Source organism: Jaculus jaculus, chromosome 8 (genome assembly GCF_020740685.1).
Source record: "Jaculus jaculus isolate mJacJac1 chromosome 8, mJacJac1.mat.Y.cur, whole genome shotgun sequence".
Lineage (NCBI taxonomy): Eukaryota > Metazoa > Chordata > Mammalia > Rodentia > Dipodidae > Jaculus > Jaculus jaculus.
The window spans coordinates 2,891,695-2,913,231 of NC_059109.1; the positions used below are offsets into that span (position 1 = coordinate 2,891,695).

A 21,537-nucleotide genomic window follows, 5' to 3' on the forward strand; every position below is an offset into this window, starting at 1 on the left:
CATGCACATGTGTATGGAGGCCAGAGAACAACTTCAGGTGGTGTTGCTGGGCAGTCAGCCTCTTACTGGCTTTCATCTCAGCAGTTCAGCTAGAGCTGGCCAGCAAACCCCAGGGATCTTTGTCCCCGCCTCCTAGTACCGGGCCTGCAGTGTGCATGAGCGGGCCTCGCATTTTTACGTAGATGCTGGTGATCCAGTCCTCAAGCTCGGGAGGAAAGAGCATCCCCACCCCCACCCTGTGTGTCACTTGTGCACTTCAAAACCTCCCTGGGACCTCTGTAGCTCTCCCACCCTGGAGCCCTGCCCTAATCCTTGTCTCAGCAGTGGGGAATACGAATACTGAGTCCAAGGGCCAAGGTTCCAAGGTGTAGTAAGGTGGCCCTGTATCCTGAGCTGGCAGGCACAGGGACTGCAGAGCTGAGCAGAGGCCTGAGCTCTACCCTTTGGGTCAGTGGACCAAAGGCCAGGCAGGATTCTGCGTCTCAGCCTCCCTGCCTCCGTCCTGCTTGCACACGATGCCCTGTCCATACTTGCTACTGATTCGGGCTTCCTCCCAGTTGCTCATGTAACAACCCAGGGAGCCTGAGATTGTCGCTAGGGTTGCAGGGTCTCTTCTCGGGCTGGGAAGGACCTGTGTTCCTCCTGCTTAGTAGATGCCCTGGCCTGCCCGCTAGTCCTGGCAGACAGCACAGCATTCCTTCTCGGGCAGATGAGCCAGTCCCAAGCCAGGAGGGAGGTGGAAGTTGGGGCTTTATTGACAGCAGGCAGGAGACTCCGGCCTCAGGTACGCGGGCGAGATAAGACCTGAGCCCAGGCTTTGTGCTTCTCCTCAGGTCTCTTGGGGACAAGCTTCTCCTGTAGTCTCTTCCACACGCTTTTATCCATCTCCTGAAACTCATCCAAGGTGTCTGCACAGGGAAAGAGAGACGGACTGAGGTCTTACACTTGACCTTGAGGACAGTGCACAGCACATGCCATGCCTTCCACACAGGTCCCAGGCACACGGGCCCTACCTGGAGACCGCTGCTGGCGGCGATGGAGCAGACACAGCAGTCACCTGCCCCTCAGCTCCCAGCAGGGACACTGAAAGCCCCACTCCTCACGAGGGCGATGGGGTGTCAGTTCTGCAACCCCAATTTCATTCTCAAACTTGGCTTACTGTCTGTTTCAGATGGGGAAATTGAGGCAGAGGGAGAAGCAATGCTCAGGCTACACACCTGGGAAGTGAGGAACCAGCTCCAAACACAGCAGGGACTGGAGCTGAGAAACCCTAGGGGAGGGCTTGGGACCTGAATCCTCCCAGAGCCCCTCAAGCAAACCCCTTAACCCTCCGAGCCTTGGGCTGTTCATCTGTAAAACCACTCCCTCCAAAGCTGCTGAAACCTGGCAGGGAGGGCGATACCTTCCTACAACGCTGACAGGGCTGCTCAGAGCTCACCCACGCTCACGCGTGACCACAGCAGGCTTGTACCCTCACACTGCTCGTGCTTAGGGCGGGGTGATTCTCTCTCTGGCTGTCCTGTGCACCGCAAGACGTTTGGTAGCATCCTGGCCTCTCCCCACCATCAGCTGTTACAACCTAAGATGTCCAGATGTGCCACACACCCCTGGGGAACAGGATGTTTCCAGAAAGAGAACTGGCAGTACAGGCCTCTCTAGGGCTAAGAGTCCATGAGATGTCATTTCGCCTGAATTTTATTTATTTATTTATTTGAGAGTGACAGAGAAAGAGGCAGATAGATAGATAAGAGAATGGGCATGCCATGGCCTCCAGCCACTGCAAAGGAACTCCAGACCCATGTGCCCCTTGTGTATCTGGCTAACATGGGTCCTGGGGAATTGAGCCTCAAACCAGGGTCCTTAGGATTGACAGGCAAGCACTTAAGTGCTAAGTCATCTCTCCAGCCCTCGCCTGAATTTTAAACGTGGCTATTCTCATAACACGGCTTGACTTTACTGTTAAGGAAGAAGTGACTTTCTTTCCTCTGCCCGTCTGTGGTCATGGGTTATAGATACTAGCTTGGAGCACTTGCCACCTCAGCCACCAGCACTGCTGCCCAGCTGTGGACTGTCACCAAAGTCTACTTTCCCACACGAGGCACAAGACAGACCCTGCACAATCTGTCCTCCCACATGCTGTGAGTCCTTCAGTCCAGCAGCCCTCGAAGCAAGGGTGGCCACCCTGGGACATAGCATGACTTCACTGCAGGCCTGCTGGTCCGATGTGGTGCGCAGGTGGGTACTTCTCTGCCCCAGCAGAGGAAACACTTTGTAAGCTTACTCCCCATGCTGAGAAAACACATTTTAGCCAATTTCCTGGAGCTGAACTTGCTGCCAGCAAGCTGCAGCCTGGGCTGAAGGAGAGGCGCCCCCAGCTTCCTCACTGCCTTCTGCCCCACTCTCAGGCTTCCTGCGAGCTAACAAAGAGAGGGGCAGGGGCAGGGTCTCTGGAGCTTCACCAAACTCTCGAGGTCCCTCAAAGTCACTGTGCATTGCTGCTGGTAGTGAAAGGACCAGGCATGTGGGAGCGAGTTTAAACATTAGAAAAGTAAAAAGCCCACAAAGCGATGCTAGCTGGCCACATGGCCTCAGCTTTCCTGAGATGCCGTGCACGGCAGGTGACAATCAGGCTTTAAGCTGCTCAGAAGGGAAGAATTTTCTAGGTCAAGTCCCCCAAACTCAGTTGCTGCTAGGTTTCCAAAAGAAGAGAAGTTTCTGCAGTACCAGCCGGCAATGCTGCAGGGTTGTGCCAGTCCAGAAAAGGCTAGCCTATTTTTGTGTACAATATCCTTGGCAATAAAAATAGCAACTTTCCAATACTGCCTACTGTGACCCTGGCTTCCCGGCCACCCCCGCCCCGTTCGGTGACAATGGAGATGGGGAGGTAAGGGGGACTGGCGGCAGGGAGTTTCCTTCCTCATTAACTGGGTTCAGCCATGACTCCAAAATAGACCGAGTGAGACCCATATCTAACCTGCAGACCATGTCCCCTGGGCCAGATAACTCACTGGCGGATATCCCCATACTTGTTTATTGAATGCCTTTTTGTTTTAATCAAAAGCCTCATTGTTTAAAAAGCTCACTTAGGACCATAAAAATAAAATTATTTTCCTTCCATCCTGATTTCAATGACTTCCATTTGGCAAATGTGGAGTCCCCCGTCCCTGGTAGCCCAGCCATGAATTCAAAAGCACTGAAGATGGCTTTTCTTTTCTAAATGATGCCTTTGATCTTGTCCACATCTTGAGGTCCAGACCCACAAGCCCTGTAGCTTTAGAACGTCTTCAGAATCCTCTATCACACCAAACCCCTCGTTCAGCAAGCCTGGGCCTCTCAAGCCCAGAGCACCATCTGAAAACCAACCAGAAAAGGAAGCTGGACTTTTAGTACCTGTGGACAGGATCAGCTTGTATTCTTCCAAGGACAGGCCGCTGAAGCTGGTGTCTCTGGGGCGAGGGTACTGGTGCCAGGGCAGGAGAGAAGGGACAGGAGATTAGTTCTTTCACACTGGGACCTTGCTGTCTGGCTGTAGCTCACCTGAACCCTGTGTGGGAGACTGGCAAGGCCTGGCAAAGACAGTAGCAGTGCCACCTGGAGGCCAGGAAGCAGGCAGCTCCAGATTTAAGGTGAAAACAACTGGGGCCAGTGCTCCTTGGTGATGCCCACGACACTGCTCTGGACCAGCTCTGAGCAGAGAGGTCTGGAAGGCAGCCCTTGTGCATGAAGCCTTTCCATTTGGCCACAGCTATTTGTGGAGCTATTAAACAATTTTTGAGAGTGGGAAAACCACTCTGGAATTTGCCAGTAACCAGGCCAGGGCCGAGGAAAGGCATAGCTTTGCTGACAGGACTTTCCTAGCCCCCAAGCTGATGAGAGCATGATGCACCATCATCAGTCCCTTCGCTGCGGATGGGAGGCCATCAGATCAGCAGCTGTCAGTTAAGAGTTCCCTCCAGGGAGCACTCTAGGACAGAGAAAGCATGGCTTTATTCAGAAAGTTAAGTAGCTTGTACATAGGTGCCCTTTAAAGGCCTCTGCCAGGCACAATTTTTGGCCTAGCTGAAAGTACTGGTTATCATTTGAAAGTAGCAGAACCACGATTCTTTACAAAACATGGAATAATTGGGTTTTCACCCACTCTGATTGGTCCTCCCCTCAGAGTCTGGGGTATAAAAGCTCCAGGCCCACTCACCTTGTGTTTGTAGTAGTTTGAATGGAGTCGTGCTAAGCTCTCATACATCTGATCACAGGCCTCAGGTTCTGCAATCTGAAAGACAAAGCAGCCCAAGGAGTGAGTGAGTGGAGGAGCTGGTACCCCGAGGGGGGCAGGCCCGGCCTCCAGGTCCTCTGTGGAGGAACAGAGCGGCCTCCCCCCCGCCCCCCACAGCCTTCAGGTAGGCAGCAAACAACAGTTGCTGCAGGTTGGAAAGGACATGCTGTGCCTCCAGGGGTTCAGAAGGGAGACCCCACCTGCTCAAGCAAGAACTGGGCGCAAAGAGGAAGGCCATCTTGGAAGGCAGCAGTACATGCACAAGAGCCTAGGGCTCAGGAAAAGAGAGCTTTTTGGCATTAAACCTTCAATATGATGTGGATTTAAAAAAGATTCTTTTTGTGAAAGGCCAAAAAAAACGAAACAAAGCCAACAAAAGCAAACAAACCACAGGTCTTTTTTATGGTACCTGGGGAACAGCTGAGCTGGTGGGAGGGAACCAGGTGTGGGGCACTTGTCATCACAGCAGAGACGGGAGCAGTGAGATTTTAAAGCCATCCTAGGCTACAGAGTAAGAGCCTGTCTCAGAGAGGAGCTGGGTGAGGGGAGGTGACAGGGACCAGGACAGGAGGAGAGGCAAGGAGGGGAAGGAAGCAATGCACTGGCTGGGGCAGGTAGCCACTAAGGAGCAGGTCCTCTAGTGCCCGCTGCTAGGAAGGAGGCCCAGGGCAGAGGCTTGCGCAGAGAGCCTGCTATGTGACCCCTAGGCTCCTTGCTGTGTGACACAGCCTTCTGAGAAAAACTACTGCCATCTTCGACAGGAACAACTGTGACCACTCAAGAAGACCGGGTCTCAGCTGAGCCCTATGCCAGCTGTAAGCAATGATGAGTGAGGTCTCCTGGCTTCAGGAGTGACAGAGTAGAAAGGGAGGAATCCTGATCAAGGGGTGCGGAGCTCCAGCCACGCAGGTATGGGGACGGAGCCTTTGGACACTACAGCTGCTTTGGGGTTCTCCATGCTTTGTAAGGAAACCCGGCAAGCTCTCTGGTTTGCCAGGGTGACCCTTGGTGGAGTCAGCCTTTAGTCTGTGGTAGGCAGCCCGCCTGTGGAGGCAAGCACTTGCATGTGTCTCCCCAGAACAGTTCACGCTACAATGCCAACAGCAAGGAGCCAAGGTCCCTGCTGGGTGAGGAGGGCTCTGCCCCTTTCAGACCTATCTTTTATCTCCTCACCCTTCCCTTTCCTCTGCCCTTGCTATCATTTATTTTATATAGTTCATTACATTTTCCATCAAGAATCCTGAAAATTACCCAGAACAAAAAACTTTCTCTTTAAAAATTTTTTTTTTCTCAGAATTCAAATGATGGATTTTTTTCTGACTTAAATTCTGTCTTGAAGACAAAGCATATAAAGAAATAGGGAGTTCAGGCTTTCAGTGAGGAGGTCCTGGTCTCAGGCAGCACAGCACAGGCTCTCCCTTGGTCCACCCCTCAGGCCCTGAGCGGGAGCGGGGAAGCCAGTGAGCAGTGGCCGCCTGCCCGCGCTCTCAAGGTATAAAGTGGAGGAGGCTGGCGTTGCCCAGGGCAGCACTCCTGACAGGGGACCTCAGGCACGCCTGGTGCAAGCAACTGAGCGCTGCCACAGCAGACAGCAGACGACGAGGCGTACACCTCAGAATCAGAGTGACACTGCCATGAAGGCTCACGGGACGCTGTTTGGATCGCCACGCGGCAACCAGGCACCACCTCACCTGCAATCTCAGCACTCTGGGGGGCTGAGGCCGAAGACCACGTGTTCCAGGCCTCACCTACACATTGGACCCCGACTCAAAAACACCAAACACAGAAGATGACTTCCTCTTTTGCTTCCACTCTTCACACCTGGCTGACTGCTCACTCACTAACCCAGCTGGCTTGGTGGGCTGCCTGCATAAGAGACGGGGGCAGGGGGCTCTGTGGCTGCAGAAGTGGAGGCCAGTGCCTCCGTGGGATCCTGGCATCAGTTACGAAATGTCGGGCAAGTCACCTGTCTTAAAAACTCGCCACACCCATTTTCCTTCAGCTCCATCTGGATGGCGGTGCATAGAGCCTCTTCACCCCAATACTTCACTGTGTCCTGAGATGAGGACATGCTCTGGCCACCACGGCTCAACGGTCACCTTCAGGACACTGGTGTCATGTGACAGCAGACCCTGGCTCACGTTCTAGTCATGGCCATTGGAGAAGCCCTCACAGAACAGAGGACCCTCTGCTGTCCTCCACTGTCCCTTACCGCAGTTATTTTCACCCAGCACTGCTTGGCCAGTCTCTCTTTTGTGCACTGCCAGAATCCCTTTAATTCTTTAAAAAGAAACTAATAACCAGCCTGCCTCCAAGGGTGGCGAGGGGAAAAGGAGGTAACGTTGGCCGCTCTGGCTTCTGGCCTTGACCAGGGATGGTGGGCTCATGGGCACTGAGTGGCATCACAGCCTGGCAGGCCTTGCTGCCTAAACTAAATCAGAGAGGCACCCAGGCCAGCCTGGCAGCTATGGGTGTGCGCTGAGTGCTGGGGGCCATGGGGAGCCAAGGAAGAAGCGCTAGAGGTCATGGAGGCTGGGTGCTGGTACAGGAAGAGGCATGCTGCAGCACGGGCCCGGAAACAGGACATAGCGGCTAGGCCAGCGGAGTCGGTGTAGGAGTGTGACGCTGCGATGGGGATGAGACAGCAGGAAACAGAGGCGTCACTTGCTCTGACTGGACACTTCAGGGCAGCCACTGAGCACTTCACAGCCAGGCGGGTGGGGCTGGGCACCTCCTCTGCATCTGCCTCTCCTGCCAGCACCAAGCTGCCTTCCCAAGCCCTCAGGACAGGATCCCGACGGCTGCCTTCCTCCAGGCCTCTCCTGGGCAAACCCACACTCCAGCCAGATCTGAGCCCCCAGCAAGTCCCCCAGCAGATGCTGAGCTGCTCCTCTTCCTCAGGGACCAAGGAGGATGTCATCTTCCTTCTCACCTTTGCCACCTTGGCTTGCAGCAGCACAGACAGGAGGGGACAGGGGAGGACAGGGCCACCTGGCAGAGCACCGCTCCTGTGAGTGCAAGCCGCACAAGGCCTGGATGCTGGAACAAAGTGACCCCGGGCTCCCTCACCACCAGCCGTGCCCAGTGCCAGTCTCCCAGGGGATCCCCAGGGCAAGCTGCCTGACTGGCTGAATTGATGAGGTCGGGGTTCAAGGAGACCCTGTCTCGGTAAATAAGGTGGTACAACTAAGAGATTCCTGACGACAACCTCTGGCCTCCACATGCACGCGCTCATACCCTCCAGATGTGAACACATATGCACCCATCCCTGCATGTATACCACCCGGTAACCCCAGCACTCAGGAAGCCAATGCAGGAGGATAGTGAGTTCAAGGCCAGCCTGGGCTACATATCAAGACCCTGTCCCAAGAAAGAAAGAGAACTCACAGACAGTTAACATAAGGCTCAATTCATCTTCTGGAAGAAATCAAATTCCTGACAGTCCCAAAATGACCCTGACATGTAAATATCCACGAGGTCAGAGATGTTTACAACAGTCTGTAAATGTCTCTCCAGGGAGGTGATGGGTATTTTCAACATGCCAAATTCTAGCAAATTCTTATTGCCTAAGAAGAGACATAGACATGGCCAATTCCAGGTTCCCTGTCGTCCCTGACTCCAGCTCAACAATTACAACCATCTCATTGACTATCTAAAAGGGTGTCAGTGGGGAGACCTGCAGAATCACAAGAGACTGTCTAGGCTCCTGCACCTCACACTTGATTCACCTCACACTTTGCTCACCTCACACTTCACTCGCCTCACACTTGGCTGGCCTCACTTTGAGGGCCTCACACATGGCTGGCCTCACACTTCACTCGCCTCACACTTGGCTGGCCTCACTTTGAGGGCCTCACACTTTGCTGGCTTCACACTCCACTCGCCTCACACTTGGCTGGCCTCACACTTTGCTGGCTTCACACTTCACTCGCCTCACACATGGCTGGCCTCACACTTCACTCGCCTCACACTTTGCTGGCTTCACACTTTGCGGGCCTTACACTTTGCTCACAGGTTGCAGCTCAGCATTCCTGGATGCTAAAATAGACAGTGTTTCTGATGAAATATACTATGGCCTTTTCAGAACAAATTTTATCCACAAGCTTTAAATTACCTGCATTTTGCATTCGAACCTAACGAGATTACGGACACTGCAGAGCTATCAGTAGTGCTGGGTCTGAAAGGGCGGTAGTAGGGACATTATGAAAAATTCAGCATTGCTCCCTAGATGTGAATCAAATAGATGTTCAGCTGACAAGCACCCTTTATGGCTCTATTTTTGCTCCTTTTGCATTTCCCCTGCTCAGTCGTCAGTAAATTTCTCTTTACCATATTAAACTTTTATACATACAAATCTACTGCAATGCCGCGGGCACTGATTTCAATTTCAAAATTGAGTTTTGGGTGGTGACAGCAGCGGCCCCTACACTAGTCACACAAAGGGACGCATAAGCACTTTTGGGAGAGGGTCCGTAGACTGCTTTGCTAATTAAGGTAGGGCTGGATGAGGTCCAGGAGGATCTACGGAGAAAAAGTTTTCATGACTTGGGAATGAACTTCTGACTTCATTCCGTACACAGCGTATTCCCTTCAACTGGATAGCTGTTCCTTGACACCTATACAGAGGGCTCTGCCCGGGCACCGTGGAGGAAGTCAAAGAGAGCAAGCCCCGGCCACGGAGGAGGCAGAGAGCATGGACTGAAAACCAACCACACCTCTGGCAGAGTGGAACTCATCAGAGCCTTGTGGGGCATCAGCACTGTAGATCCGACGGAGAGCTGTGGCCAGGCCAAGTGACAGCACGGGTGTGGTAGCAAAGGGAGTGTCCCTGTGGCAGCCTCAGTACCCAGCACAGCAGCTGCAGTCCCCGTCCACGCTGTCAGCGTGAGTGGCAAGGGGACTTAACTGACCCTGACCTGGAGGAGAGGGCTGAGCAGGCGCTTTGTCCAGTGGACCCAGGGAAGGCTTGGGAGGGCCACAAACTGCTGGCAAGAGGTGTTTTTAAGTTTTTTTGGTACATGGTGTAGTGGAGTCACTGGAATCTCAAAGGTTAAGAACAACTTTACAAGCGGGGGAGATGGCTCAGTAGACAAAAGTACCTGCCACACAAGCACAGGTCCGTGAGCTGGGATCCCAGCACCAATGTAAAACAGGATGCTGTGGTAGAGGTCTGCCTTAATAACATGGTCGAAGCTGGGGCTGGGAGATGGCTTAGTGGTTAAAGGCACTTGCTTGCAAAACCTACCAACCTGGGTTCAATTCCTAAGCCACCTATGTAAGCCAGACATGTCTGGTGTTCATTTGCAGTGGCAAGAGGCCGCCCTGGATTATACACATGCATGTGTGCATACATGCATGCAAAATAAATAGAAATTAAAAAATATATAAAACTAGGTATGCCAGGTGTGCTGGCTCACACCTTTAATCCCAGCACTTGGGAGGCTGAGGTAGGAGGATTGCCATTAAGTTTGAGGCCACCTTGAGATGACATAGTAAATTCCAGGTCAGCCTGGGCTACTGAGGCCCTACCTCAAAAATAACAACAAAATCCCAAAACAAAAACTAGGTAGGTGAGGACCAGTGCCTGAAGTTGTCCTCTGACTTCTACATGCATGTGCCCACAGTTACACATGCACACACATGTGCACACACACACCACAAAAAGAAAAAAAACAAAGCATCTTGCGCCTGAAGATGAAAGACCTATAAGGACATGAGCTGAGGATGGGCTCATGCTGGCAGAGACACAAGGCCCAAGACCCACGCTAGGCCCAGGACACCAAGGACCAGAGACCACAGAAGGTCAGAGTTCCTACAGCCACCCAGGCCAGTTCTAAAGATGTGCAAGGGAGTGGTGACCACAGAAGTGGTCAGTTACTCGTCCCTTGGGAAGTGCAGTGGCACCTTTGAACACACACAAGTGACCGTGGCTGCTAGTCCAAACCCTACTTATCTCGCTCTCATCAACTCAATGAGGACAGGAAGAAAGATGGAGACAGGGGGACTCCCTCCTTAACATTTCTGTCTGTAGTGGGCTCAAAATTACAAACAGCATAATCTATTCTTGAGCAATTTTCCACACTTGACTTCAGGGCCGAAGCCCAGGTGAGCCACAGACATGGCTTCCCATGTGGTAGCACATGCCAGGCAGCTTGGGGGGCTGGCTTCCTGCCACACTGAGGTGTCATGGACCTCAATCGAATGACAACATGCCTTTGAATGTCCTTTGAGTAGGTGGCAGTATCATTTATGCTGCTAAAAACCTAACACAAAGTTTGAGTTCCTTCAGCTGGGCTGATTATTTCTCCCTGTATACAATATAACTGTGACAGCTCAGGGCAAAAAATGGGCCCTCCTGGACAGCAGCATTCCCAGGCCCTTCCTGGAGCTGGCCTGGACTGGCTAAGGGTGGGTTGTTAAGCAGTGGAGATCTGTCAGGAAGATGCTCCTGGGCCTAATGACCTCATTAGGCAGATCCGCTCCTCCGCCTGCGGCTAAGTCAACAATCAGCTGGCTTGCCACCTTCCCCCACGTGGTGATCTTTTATGAAGCTCTCAGTGCTGCAGGGAACACGGGTTCTTTTAAGGAAACTGCATTCAAAGGGGGCAAGACTCATAACCATGAGCTTAAAAATGGCACAACAGGACACAGGGTGTAAGAGGTGTTGCGCGTGTTCCTGCCTCCCACTGTCAGCCTCCCCTCCTGCTGGGTTTAGAGTGGGCCAGTAGACTCCCCAGAGAGCATCCTTAGGTGGAACAAATGGGGCAGTGGTCTTTGTGCTCAGGTTTGAAATATTGCTAATTTGCTCACTAGTGAGCCTGGCTTTTCCTCACTGGTGTCCTACAGGGGACTACCTTTCCTCTGGTTGTCCTGGGGAGGCGGTGGCCAGGGCAAAGAAAAGCATGACATGTTGAATTCGTGACCCCAACTACTGTGGTCCAAAAAGGCTGCATCAGGAGATGTGGGGGAGGGGGAAGGGGGAGAGTCACCTGATGCTCATGGAACAGAGATGACAAGTCAGTCCAGAAGAGGGGCAGTTGAGGAAAGGTCAGCACCTGGGACACGATGACAGGCCAGGGCCATCTGGGATGTCCCTTACCACCAGGGAGCCTGATTAAGTTGTTTTCTGATTTGACTGCACTGTAAGATGAGAACAATGCACTCAGACACCAAGGATGAAATGAGATGAGCTTCCCCAAGTGTTGGGCACCTCATGAGTCCTGGTTAGGCGGCAGGAAGCCAAGGCCAGCCCTCCTCAACACGGCTGCACCTCCCCTCCAGCTTGTTCTCATTGTGACAAGAGGCATCAGGTGGGGGTGGGGTGACAAAACCATCAGCCCACCACCAGGTGCCACTTGATAGTCTACCAGAACCACCTTTCTTCTTCAAGGTCTTTGTAAGTGATGCGGGGGCGGCAGTGGGAGTGACTCACACACTGTTCTCAATTCCAGCAAGGGGCTGCTCCCTCCAAAATTATCACAATGATTTACTAAGCCCAGGCTCAATTTCAGGTGTCATCAGGATGAGGTACGACAGGTTCCTGAGTCATGTGGCTGCTGCCATCTCGATGTACTGGTTTGTTGTACCCAGAGCGCATCCATCAGCTGTGACAGCTCCATTGCTGGCGCTGTGACTTGCACCTGCTGCCATGACTCAAGCCTGTGTGGGCCTCAACTGACTGGGAACAGAGGCCCTCCACAACGACAAGGGTGACAACTCTGGAGAAAGCAAGCTCTCCCTTCCTCACTGGCTCTGAGTCCAACAATCCATCAGGTGTGTCACAGATCATGTCTGGCTGCCCAACTCTAAGCTGGGAGGGGGGGGAGAGGGAGAGGCATGAGGCCCTGGTGTGTTTGGGGTGGTAGTGCCTGCAGCTGTCTGAGCACAGACAGACAAGACAGACAGCTCGGAGTCCTCGCCTTTCGGACCGGTGCTGCTCCCTTCCCTCAGCCACTGCAGCGCACTCGACGGCTAGTCTCATGAGACGGAACCAATCACTTACTAGTTCACCCAGTCATTTACTGCGCGTCAAGCACATTAGGCACTGGGGGCGGGGAAGCGCATCAGCTCTATTCTCAGGAAGCTCACGATAAAAATAAGTAGAGAGAACAGCCTGGAAAGTCCACAAGGTTGGCACGGCTGGGACCAGAATGTCTTGTCTCAAGATCTTTATACTGTGGGCCAGTAAAGGCACGGCATGAGGTCCCTGAGTATGGGCCGACCTCCCCTGACTCCCAGAAGTCCTGAACCAGACATGCCGCCCACGCCCCCATCAGCAGTCTAGTCACCAGGTTGCCACTGTTGTGCTCTTGTTCCGTGAGGTGAGCCAGCTTGCCTCTGTATTGGAACAAGTGGCAAAAAACCCTCATGTTTCTGGTTAACACGTCTTGGCCAGTTTCCCCAAGCCATTTTTCCAGACTGTGTGTGTGCTGTGTACCTCACCTGACACCTCTGACCTCTTGCCCAAAGCCCCAGGCTCAAATAACCCCCTGCCTACTTGACATTTCCACTTGACGTCTCAAGTTTAGCGTCAACATCAACGCTGCAATGTTCTTCCCATGGCCCACTTGGTCCTCACCTAAGCTTTCCCATCTCAGTAAATGGCACCCAGCTGCTCAGGCCAAAAAAAAAGACACGGGGCAGGGGGCCGGGAATCTAGGTTTTGTCCTTGGTTCCTCTTTCCCTTTACCCCACATCCAGACTACTCACTTCCTGGTAAGACTTGCAGAGTTCAACCCGAATTCTGTCACTTCCATATACTGTGCTGCCACTGCATCCAAACCACCCGCCTCCCTGCCCAGTGTCTCTGCAGACTTGTCTCTGTTCCTCCCTTCCATAATCCAGTGACCTTCGGAATTAGGTGACACCAGCCCCTGACTAAAGGTCCCCAATGGCTTCTCACAGCACTTGTAAGGTCAACTCATGAGCCTTTGTTTTTTCGAGGTAGGGTCTCACTCTAGCCCAGGCTGACCTAGAATTCACTATGTAGTCACATGGTGGCCCTGAACTCTTGGCGATCCTCCTACCTCTGTCTCCTGAATGGTGGGATTAAAGGCGTGCACCGCTATGCCCAGCTAATGAGCCTTTAAAGACTGTATGGTGAGATGGCTTAGCAGTTAAGTCACCTGCCTCCAGACCCGGGTTCCATTCTCTAGCATCCACGTAAGGGCAGATGCACAGGGCAATGCATACACGTGGAGTTCATCTGCATCTGGAGTTTGTGTGCAGCAGCTAGAGATTGTATGGTGCCTGGCTCCTGCCCGCCTTGGGCCTCGAGTCTTAGCACACTGTATTTCACTCGCTATCCATACTGACAGGCCAGTCTGATTTCCCTCGCAGTGCCTGCCTTGTCTTTCCCAAGTGCCCACTATTCACTCGCCCCTGCCTGCTCCGTCCCACTTGGTCAGAAGAGCCCAGGTCACAGTACTTATGCGGTTGGCTTTATGTTAGTCTACATGGACGCTGTCTCCTGAACGAGACTGCAAACCCACATTCATCGTGGACTCTCTGGCACCTACCCGGCACCCAGTCAATCTGTGATGTGTGGAAGAGCTAGGGCTCTGCTCACACTGGGCTTGTAGAGGAAGCAGACCTGATGCACGGCTTTACACAGAGGACTAAGGCTTAGTCAGGGCCCTGCCGAGGTCTTCGGGGTTCAGCACACTGGAAGGTCATACCATTATGCGTGAAAGCAACAAACTTGTGGCTGTCACTACCTGTGCCGGGTGCTGTGGGTTCCTGCATGGTGCTAACTAGTTAGGTCGGGGACGGACTCCCAAGATGGAGTCGCCATGGTCAGCAGAATGGTGACAGAGGCATGGGGAAGTGAACACACCACATTCCTCAAGAGACCAACCGGCCCCAGGTCATGGTTTCCTGCCCCCGCATCTCCTAAGTCACCTGGTCATTGTTCTGGTGTCACACCCTAGCTGTTTTATTTTATTTATTATTAACATTTCGGTTGTTCGAGGTAGGGTCTTGCTGTAGCTCAGGCTGACCTGGAATTCACTATGTAGTCTCGGGGTGGCCTCGAAGTCACGGCGATCCTCCTACCTCTGCCTCCCGAGTGCTGCCACCCTAGCTATTTTAACTGGCTAACGTCATGATCATCTCTAATGGAGCTGTTCCCTTCAACTTAACGAATTCTTTTTCCCTTCCTCGGACTGAACAAGCCCTGCGGAGCACGACCTGGAATCTCCGGGCGGGCCGTGCTCCGCCCTCGTGAGCCAGCCCTAGCGGCTGGAGCTCCTCCCGAATGAAAGCTTCCATCTCGGCCCCAGGGTGGCGTGCGTGGCCGCTGCCGAGCCTTGCACGAACGTCAGCCTTTACAAGGCCGGAGGCTCGGCCACGCTGGATCAGCACGGGGTCTGGGCTCTAACGACGGACGCTCCTTCCTCCGCCGCCGGGGGCGGGCGCGAGCAGACCGAGCAGCACGCGGCGGCGCGCACGCACGCGCGCACGCGCACGCTCGCCGGCCCCCGCCCCGGCGACGTCCTCTCCTCCCCGCGTCCCCACCGTCTCCCCTCCGGTCACCTGTGTGTTCTCTCCCTCCCGAAAGGCCTGGGCTACCCGCTGCCGCAGGTAAACGCCCAAGTCCCGGCCCCGTTTGCTCTCGTCCACTGGCCATTCCTCACAGAGCTTAAGGAAGCGCCGGTAGCGGCTGGCCGCCATCTTGGGGACCGCTCGCCCCGCCCCTGGGGAGGAGGCCGGGCGGCGCCGGCGCCTGCGCAGTGGCGCTCAGAGCGCTCCGCCAGCGGGCATGCGCACTTCCGCGGGCCCGCCGCTCTCCTCCAGGCCGTGGCGCTGCTCCCCTGTGTCTTGAACTCGAGCTCGTCGCAACCTCGGTCCTTCTGGAAATCATCCAGCTCCCCCGGGCAAGGCAGAGGTCCCAAGGGACAGCTTTGCTTTGCTTTCTCAATGACTGCACAAGCTCTCCTCCGAGACTTCTGCTGCTTTGCATAAGCGAAACGTTTGCATGTAAATACAGGTTGCTAATGGGTGTTGTGTTTGAATTTACATAGCAGCACCGGTTGTCCACTCCCCACCCCCAACACACTGCTTGGGACCCTGCCCCCAGTTCCTGCTCAGTCCCGCTCAGCCATCTATGCACGGGATTCCTAGGCAGGGTCAGCTGGGTCTCTGCAGCCTAGAAAAACCTTTTAAAATGATCTCTTTTTTGTTTCGCACCTGTGTGTGTGTGTGTCTGTGTGTGTACGTGTGTGGGCACACGTTCTGTGTGTGGGGACCAGAGGACAATCTAGTGTGTTGTTCCAAAAGAACACAGTCCACCTCCTTTGAGACGGGTCTGTGATTACACTGGAACTCACCTATTAGGCCAGACAAGTCAGGCAGTAAGGCAGCAAGCAAACCCAGGGGTCTGCCTGTTTCTGCCTCCTGAGCACCGCACCTGCGTCCATGGGGCGGAGGCTCAGAACTCAGGTCCTCCTGTTTCTGTGACGCATGGTTTACTCACTGAGCCGTCTTTGCAGCCCTTGCTTTTAGTTAGTTTATTTATTTATTTGAGGCAGAGAGAAAGGTATGGGTGCACCGGGGTCTCCTGCCTCTGCAAAGGAACTCAGACCCATGGAGCACTTTGTGCACCCAGCTTTAACATGGGTACTGGAGAATCAAACCTAGGCCATCAGCCTTTGCAAGCAAGTGCCTTTAACCTCTGAGCCATCTCTGCAGGCCCCGGTTTTTGCATTTTAAGGAAACTCTGTACCATGTGCCACAGCAGCTGCCATTTTACATTGTTGCTGCCAGTGCACAGGGCTCCTGTTTCTCCACGTCCCTACCAACAGTTTTTGTTTGCTGCTACAGTTGCCTGGTGGTGGGAGAGGTGGTATGTCCTTGTGGCTTTGGTTTGTGTTTCTCTAATGATTAGTGGTGTTTGAGATGGTTCTATGGCCATTTGTGTAACTTCTTTGGAGAAATAGCTATCCAAGTCCTTTACCATTTTCTAAGATCTTTTGTTGCTAGTAAGCATTAGACATTCCTCATATATGCTGGAGATCAAGCATTTTCAGCGATATAGTTTACACAGTTCAAGGCCAGCCTGGGCTATGTGAAACCTGTCTCAAAAAAGACGAGAAGAGAGCCCGGGCTGGTGGCGCACGCCTTTAATCCCAGCACTCAGGAGGCAGAGGTAGGAGGATCGCCATGAGCTCGAGGCCACCCTGAGACTACATAGTGAATTCCAGGTCAGCCTGGGCTAGAGTGAGACCCTACTTCAAAAAACAAACAAAAAACATGCTTTGGTCTCTGTCTCTTCCTCTCTCTGCTTGAAAATAAATAAAATAAAAATATATTGACATAAAGGTTTTCTTTAAGCAGGGAGGGAGTACAGGAGAGATTGCTTAGTGGCTAAGGTGTCTGCAAAGCTTAATGACCTGGGTTTGATTTCCCAGTATCCACATAAAGCCAGATGCACAAAGTGGTGCATGAGTCTGGAGTTTGTTTGCAGCAGCTGGAGGCCCTGGAGACCCATTCTTTCTCTCTCTCTCTGTCTCACTCTCTGCTTCTGTCACTCTCTCTACTTGAAAATAAATAAAATAAAATATTTACAATTTTTAAAAAAAAATTTTGGTAGCCCATATTATAGAGTTTTATAGAGTATTCCCAGAGATAGGCATAGTGGTGCGTTCCTGTAATTGGTGGAGGTAGGAGGACCCAGGAGTTTAAGGTCATCTTGGGCTACATAAGAAATTTGAGGCCAGCCTGGGCGCTGTGAGACCCTGCTTCAAGAACACAAACACAAAAGGGTGCCCCAGATAGTCAAAGTGCACGCCTGTAATCCCAGCACTTGGGAGGCAAGCCAGGGGGATCACAAGTTTGAGGCTAGCCTGGCCTGCCTAGCAAGTTCCAAGCTAACCTGCGATACACAGCTAGACCCCTTCTCAAAATGGAGAAAAGGAGAAGAGGGGAGGAAAGGATGGTTCTAGAAGACTAGGTTGCTGAGAGATGCCATCGACATCTTAGTTGGTGTAGGTACTGTGACACTCACAGGACGACATCACCTAGTGATATGCCTCTCACAGTGGATGCCATCCCTATGCCGCGTGTGACTGTATTAGACAGTGCTTTGGAATTCAGAGAAAGAAATATTGCTGTGGGGGAACTGAGGACAAAGACCAGGGACAGCTTTCAGGCCTGAAGGAGGAGAGGAGATGGAGGAGTTTAGTTTGATCAGTGGGTGGTCTTAACAGGGAGTAAGGAGCTATTGAAGGAGCTCTGTGGTTAGTGTGTGGTGACCACCCGAGAGGCAGGCGGGAGTTCAGCTGTCAAACTCCCAGCCTCATCTCAGCGTCCCTGATAGCTCCCCTGCTAAGCTCAGAGGGCGAGGTGCATCTGTTAACTCTCCAGGGCTCAGGACTATGCAGGGAGCCACAGGCCCTCATACATTGTGACTTTGAAGAGTACCTGGCTGCTCACAGCTGTCCTGGGAGGCAGGGACCAAAGTTCATCTGTCTTGGGCAGCAGGGAGAGAGTAATTCAAGAGTGTTTGTCCCCATGCGGTGAGAGGCTGAGAAGAGCACCTGGGCGCCAGGGGAAGCACAAGCACTGGCCTCCTCCTGTGGCCTTGTCTGAGAGCAGGATGTCTCCTTGCTAGAGCAGACTGCCTGATTTGAACTCACCTTCCTTTCTTCTGCTGTGAAAGTAGTGAGGCTTTGGAGGCTCACTATGTCACTTATTTATTTAGGACTAGTGGCACAATGTCTCAGAGTTGAGTGCAAAATGAAAACATGAGCTCCTGGGTTTGGAGGGATTGGTCAGTGGTTAAAGTGCTAACCTGCAAAGCCTAATAACCTGGGTTCAGTTCCCCAGTACCCACCTAAAGCCAGATGCACAAGGTGGTGCATGTGTCTGCAGTTTGTTTGCAGTGGCTAGAGGCCCAGGCATAGCCATTCCCTCTTTCCCCCCACCCCCTCTCTTTCTCTCTCAATCTGCCTCTCTCAAATAAATAAATAAAATAAAATAAATTATATTTTTAAAAAATCACCAAGGGGCTGGAGAGACAGTTCGGCGGTTAAATGCACTTGTTTGTGAAAACTAATGGCCCAGGTTTGGTTCCCTAGGCCCATGTAGAGCGCGGTGCACAAGGGAGCACACGTGTCTGGAGTTCATGTGCAGCGGCTGCAGGTCCTGGCATGCTCATTCTCACTCTCTGCCTCTTTTTCCCTCAAACAAACAAACAAATAAAATACCCCTTTTGTAAAATAAATTATTTTTATTTATTTATTTGAGAGAGAGAGAGATACAGAAATAGGCAGTTAGAGAGAGACAGAATGGGTGTGCCTGGGCCTCCAGCCACAGCAAATGAATTCCAGATGCATGTGCCCCCTTGTGCATCTGACTAACCTGGGTTCTGGGGAGTCAAACCTGGGTCCTTTGGCTTTGCAGGCAAGCGCCTTGACCGCTAAGCCATCTCTCTAGCCCAATAAAATATTCTTTAAAAAATTATGAAGAAGGGACTGGGGAGATGGCTTAGCGGTCAAGGCGTTTGCCTGTGGAGCCTAAGGACGTGGGTTCAATTCCCCAGGACCCATGTAAACCCATGCAGGAGATGGCTCTAGGTAAGAGGGATAGGAACATGGGAGGGGGCTGCTTAGCTGGTGAAAGGTCCATCCGAGCACCCTTATGTAAACAGGTGGATGTGACCACGCCTTCCAGTAACACAGGTCCTATGGGGAGCAGAAACTGTGGGATCACTGGGGCTCACTGGTCAGCCAGTCTGAGTGAAAATAGCAGCTCCCAGTTCAGTGGGACTCATCTCAAGGGAAAAACACTGGAAGAGTGATAGATGCATGTGTATGCATGGTGTGCCCAACTCTGTACACACCCAAACCCATCCCCCCACCGCCACACTTCACACACTACATAGGCACATGGAAGCAAACATAAGTCATTAATAGGCCCACTTGTAATCCCAGCACTGAGGAGACTGTGGCAGGAGGATTGTGAATTCAGTTATATAGCGTGTTTGAGGACAGTCTGAGCTATTAGATACTATCTCAAAAAAAAAAAACAAAACTAAACTAAACTGAAATAGAATGAGATTTATAATGATAAATTAAAATAGTACTTGCTACATGCTCATCATGGTCCTAAACACTTACACCAACCCACTCATTTGGACCGCAGGATGAGTCAAATACCATTATTATCCCTTTTATATGGGGGTGGAAACTGAGGCACAGAGAGGCTGGGACGAGCCTGGAGGTAGCCGCTCTGGGAGCTGAGCCCCTGTCCTCGTAGGGTTTCACTCTGAGCCGCAGTCATGCTGTCTGTGAGGGCTGGATGGAGCTTGGCTCACGCAGGCAAGGAGTGACTTCTTGTTCCCCAAGGACCCTGGGGTCCTTGTGGTCTTGTTCACCTGGGCCGCTGCCCTTTCCCTGTGCCGTGGGTGGTTTTGAGCCAAACTTGGGAGCTCAGTGGCTTGTCAGTCACCCAGCGCCATTCTGGGCACACGGATGGGCACTGCCTGGAAAACAGGTCTGGCGGCTGCCCCTCGGGGAGCTGATGGCCACTTTAGCTCCCACCTGCCGTCTGTCACTCATTCCACAACCAGTGCCGCCTCCTCCCGCTCAGTGGAAAGCCCCACCGGGCCGTGTGGAATGGATATTTGGGCTTTATGGAGCCCTGATCGCTCTTTACAGAAACCAGGCATTAGCAGGGAAGAACGCCAAGGGAGGGAGCGCTGCTTCAGGTTTTAAGTTATAATGATCCCAGTAATCTAGACACCGAATTGCACATTTAAATGGCTTGAAAGTAAAAATATCGTTTTGTAATGCTGGTGTTAATAATGTAAACATTAAAAGGGAATTAAATACTTAGCTTCATTGTGGGGCATGATTGCCTGAATTTTCCTCTTTCAATTTATCTACCTGGAAGAAAGGTGCCTTACCACAAAAATGGAGGGCAGGGGTCTAGATTTGCATCAGAATACTCATTTAATGTTCCCAGGGCAAAGCTTTAAGAACTACACCACAGGCTGGAGGGGTGGTTCAACAGTTAAGGTGCTTGCCTGCAAAACTTAATGGCCTGAGTTTGATTCCCCAGTACCCCTGTAAAGCCAGAATCACAAAATGACACATGCATCTGGAGTTTGTTTGCAGTGACCAGAGGCCTTGATGTGTTCATTCTCTCTCTCTCTCTCTCCCCCCTTGCAAATAAATAAATAATTTTTAAAGTGTTATACTGAGTATGGACTGCCCTCTGACTGTGGAAGTGGGGGAGCATTTTTAAAATTTATTTATGTGGAAACAGGGTTTCCTACAGCTCAGACTGGCCTCCAACTGGCTAGGTAGCTGAAGATAGCCTTGAACTCCTGACCTTCCTATGTTCACGCCCCAAGTGCTGGGGTTACAGGCATGTGCACTGTGCCTGGCTATACCAGTGTTCCTGGCAGGCTAGAGAGGCCTCTGTGGGGTTGCCCATGCAGCTGGGTATACGCAGAGCCCCAGGACTCTGCTCAGACATAGTATCACCTGCCTCAGGGCCCTGCTGCCCTCTACGGCATGGCGGTGCCCTGCAGAGAGCCCTGCAGAGGCTCTAAAGAGCAGACACATCATTCGCCCCCTCTTGCACCCAAGCTGGTCACTGTAGGGCATCAGGGCCAGACACAGCAGTCTCTCACTGAAGCCTGCGGAGCAAATGACTGCGGAGAACATTAGACGGTGAGCCCACCAGCCCCATCCCACCTCCCGTTAGGGAGAAAGGCTCAGGGCAGATACAGAGCGCGCAGCTGCCATGGCTTGTTCTCGGACTTGCTCTCAAAGTTTCTGCTCGTAGCCGGGCTGCTTAGCGATGGAGGAGCCTTGGAGAAGTGCCTCCTCTTCAGTTTTGTCTCTGCCACAGAGGACACAGCTTCAAGTCAAAAGTGCAAAGCTCAGATCATTTTGAGGAGCCAATGACGGGCGGTCTCGCCTTCCATGTGTCTCACGAGATTGCAGCCGGCCCTTTGCTGCGGGGACCAGGAGCTGCACACAGTTGGGAAGAGTGATGGGGCTGCCAACACTCGGCCCAGCGCCCCAGGGCTTGCCATGACACTGCACTACAGAAAGGCTGTAATAACATTCCACTCCTTCGCCTCCTCTTTAATCACCCAGGGCGGGGGCTGGAGGGCTGTCTCTCAGGATGCCCTGCTCCCCTGCTGCTGCCGGGGGAGGGGGAGAACTTGACTCAGAAGCAGACTGCACCACTGAGGGGGTGACCCGGGCTTCCCTTTCCGTGTCCCCGGTCTTGAGGACCGTCCTAAGGGATGAGGA

General features: G+C 52.7%; 1 protein-coding gene across 1 annotated transcript; it reads right to left on the reverse strand.

The window, feature by feature from the left end:
- Positions 1 to 732: 732 nt before the first annotated feature.
- LOC101605743 (ubiquinol-cytochrome-c reductase complex assembly factor 2) lies at positions 733 to 14,972 on the reverse strand. Its single transcript, XM_004649572.2, has 4 exons — positions 14,804 to 14,972; positions 4,193 to 4,267; positions 3,391 to 3,460; positions 733 to 908 (listed from the first exon to the last, which is right to left on the reverse strand). Exons 1-4 carry the CDS (start codon positions 14,939 to 14,941, stop codon positions 781 to 783), a joined length of 411 nt encoding a protein of 136 aa, XP_004649629.1. The 5' UTR covers positions 14,942 to 14,972; the 3' UTR covers positions 733 to 780.
- Positions 14,973 to 21,537: the final 6,565 nt, after the last annotated feature.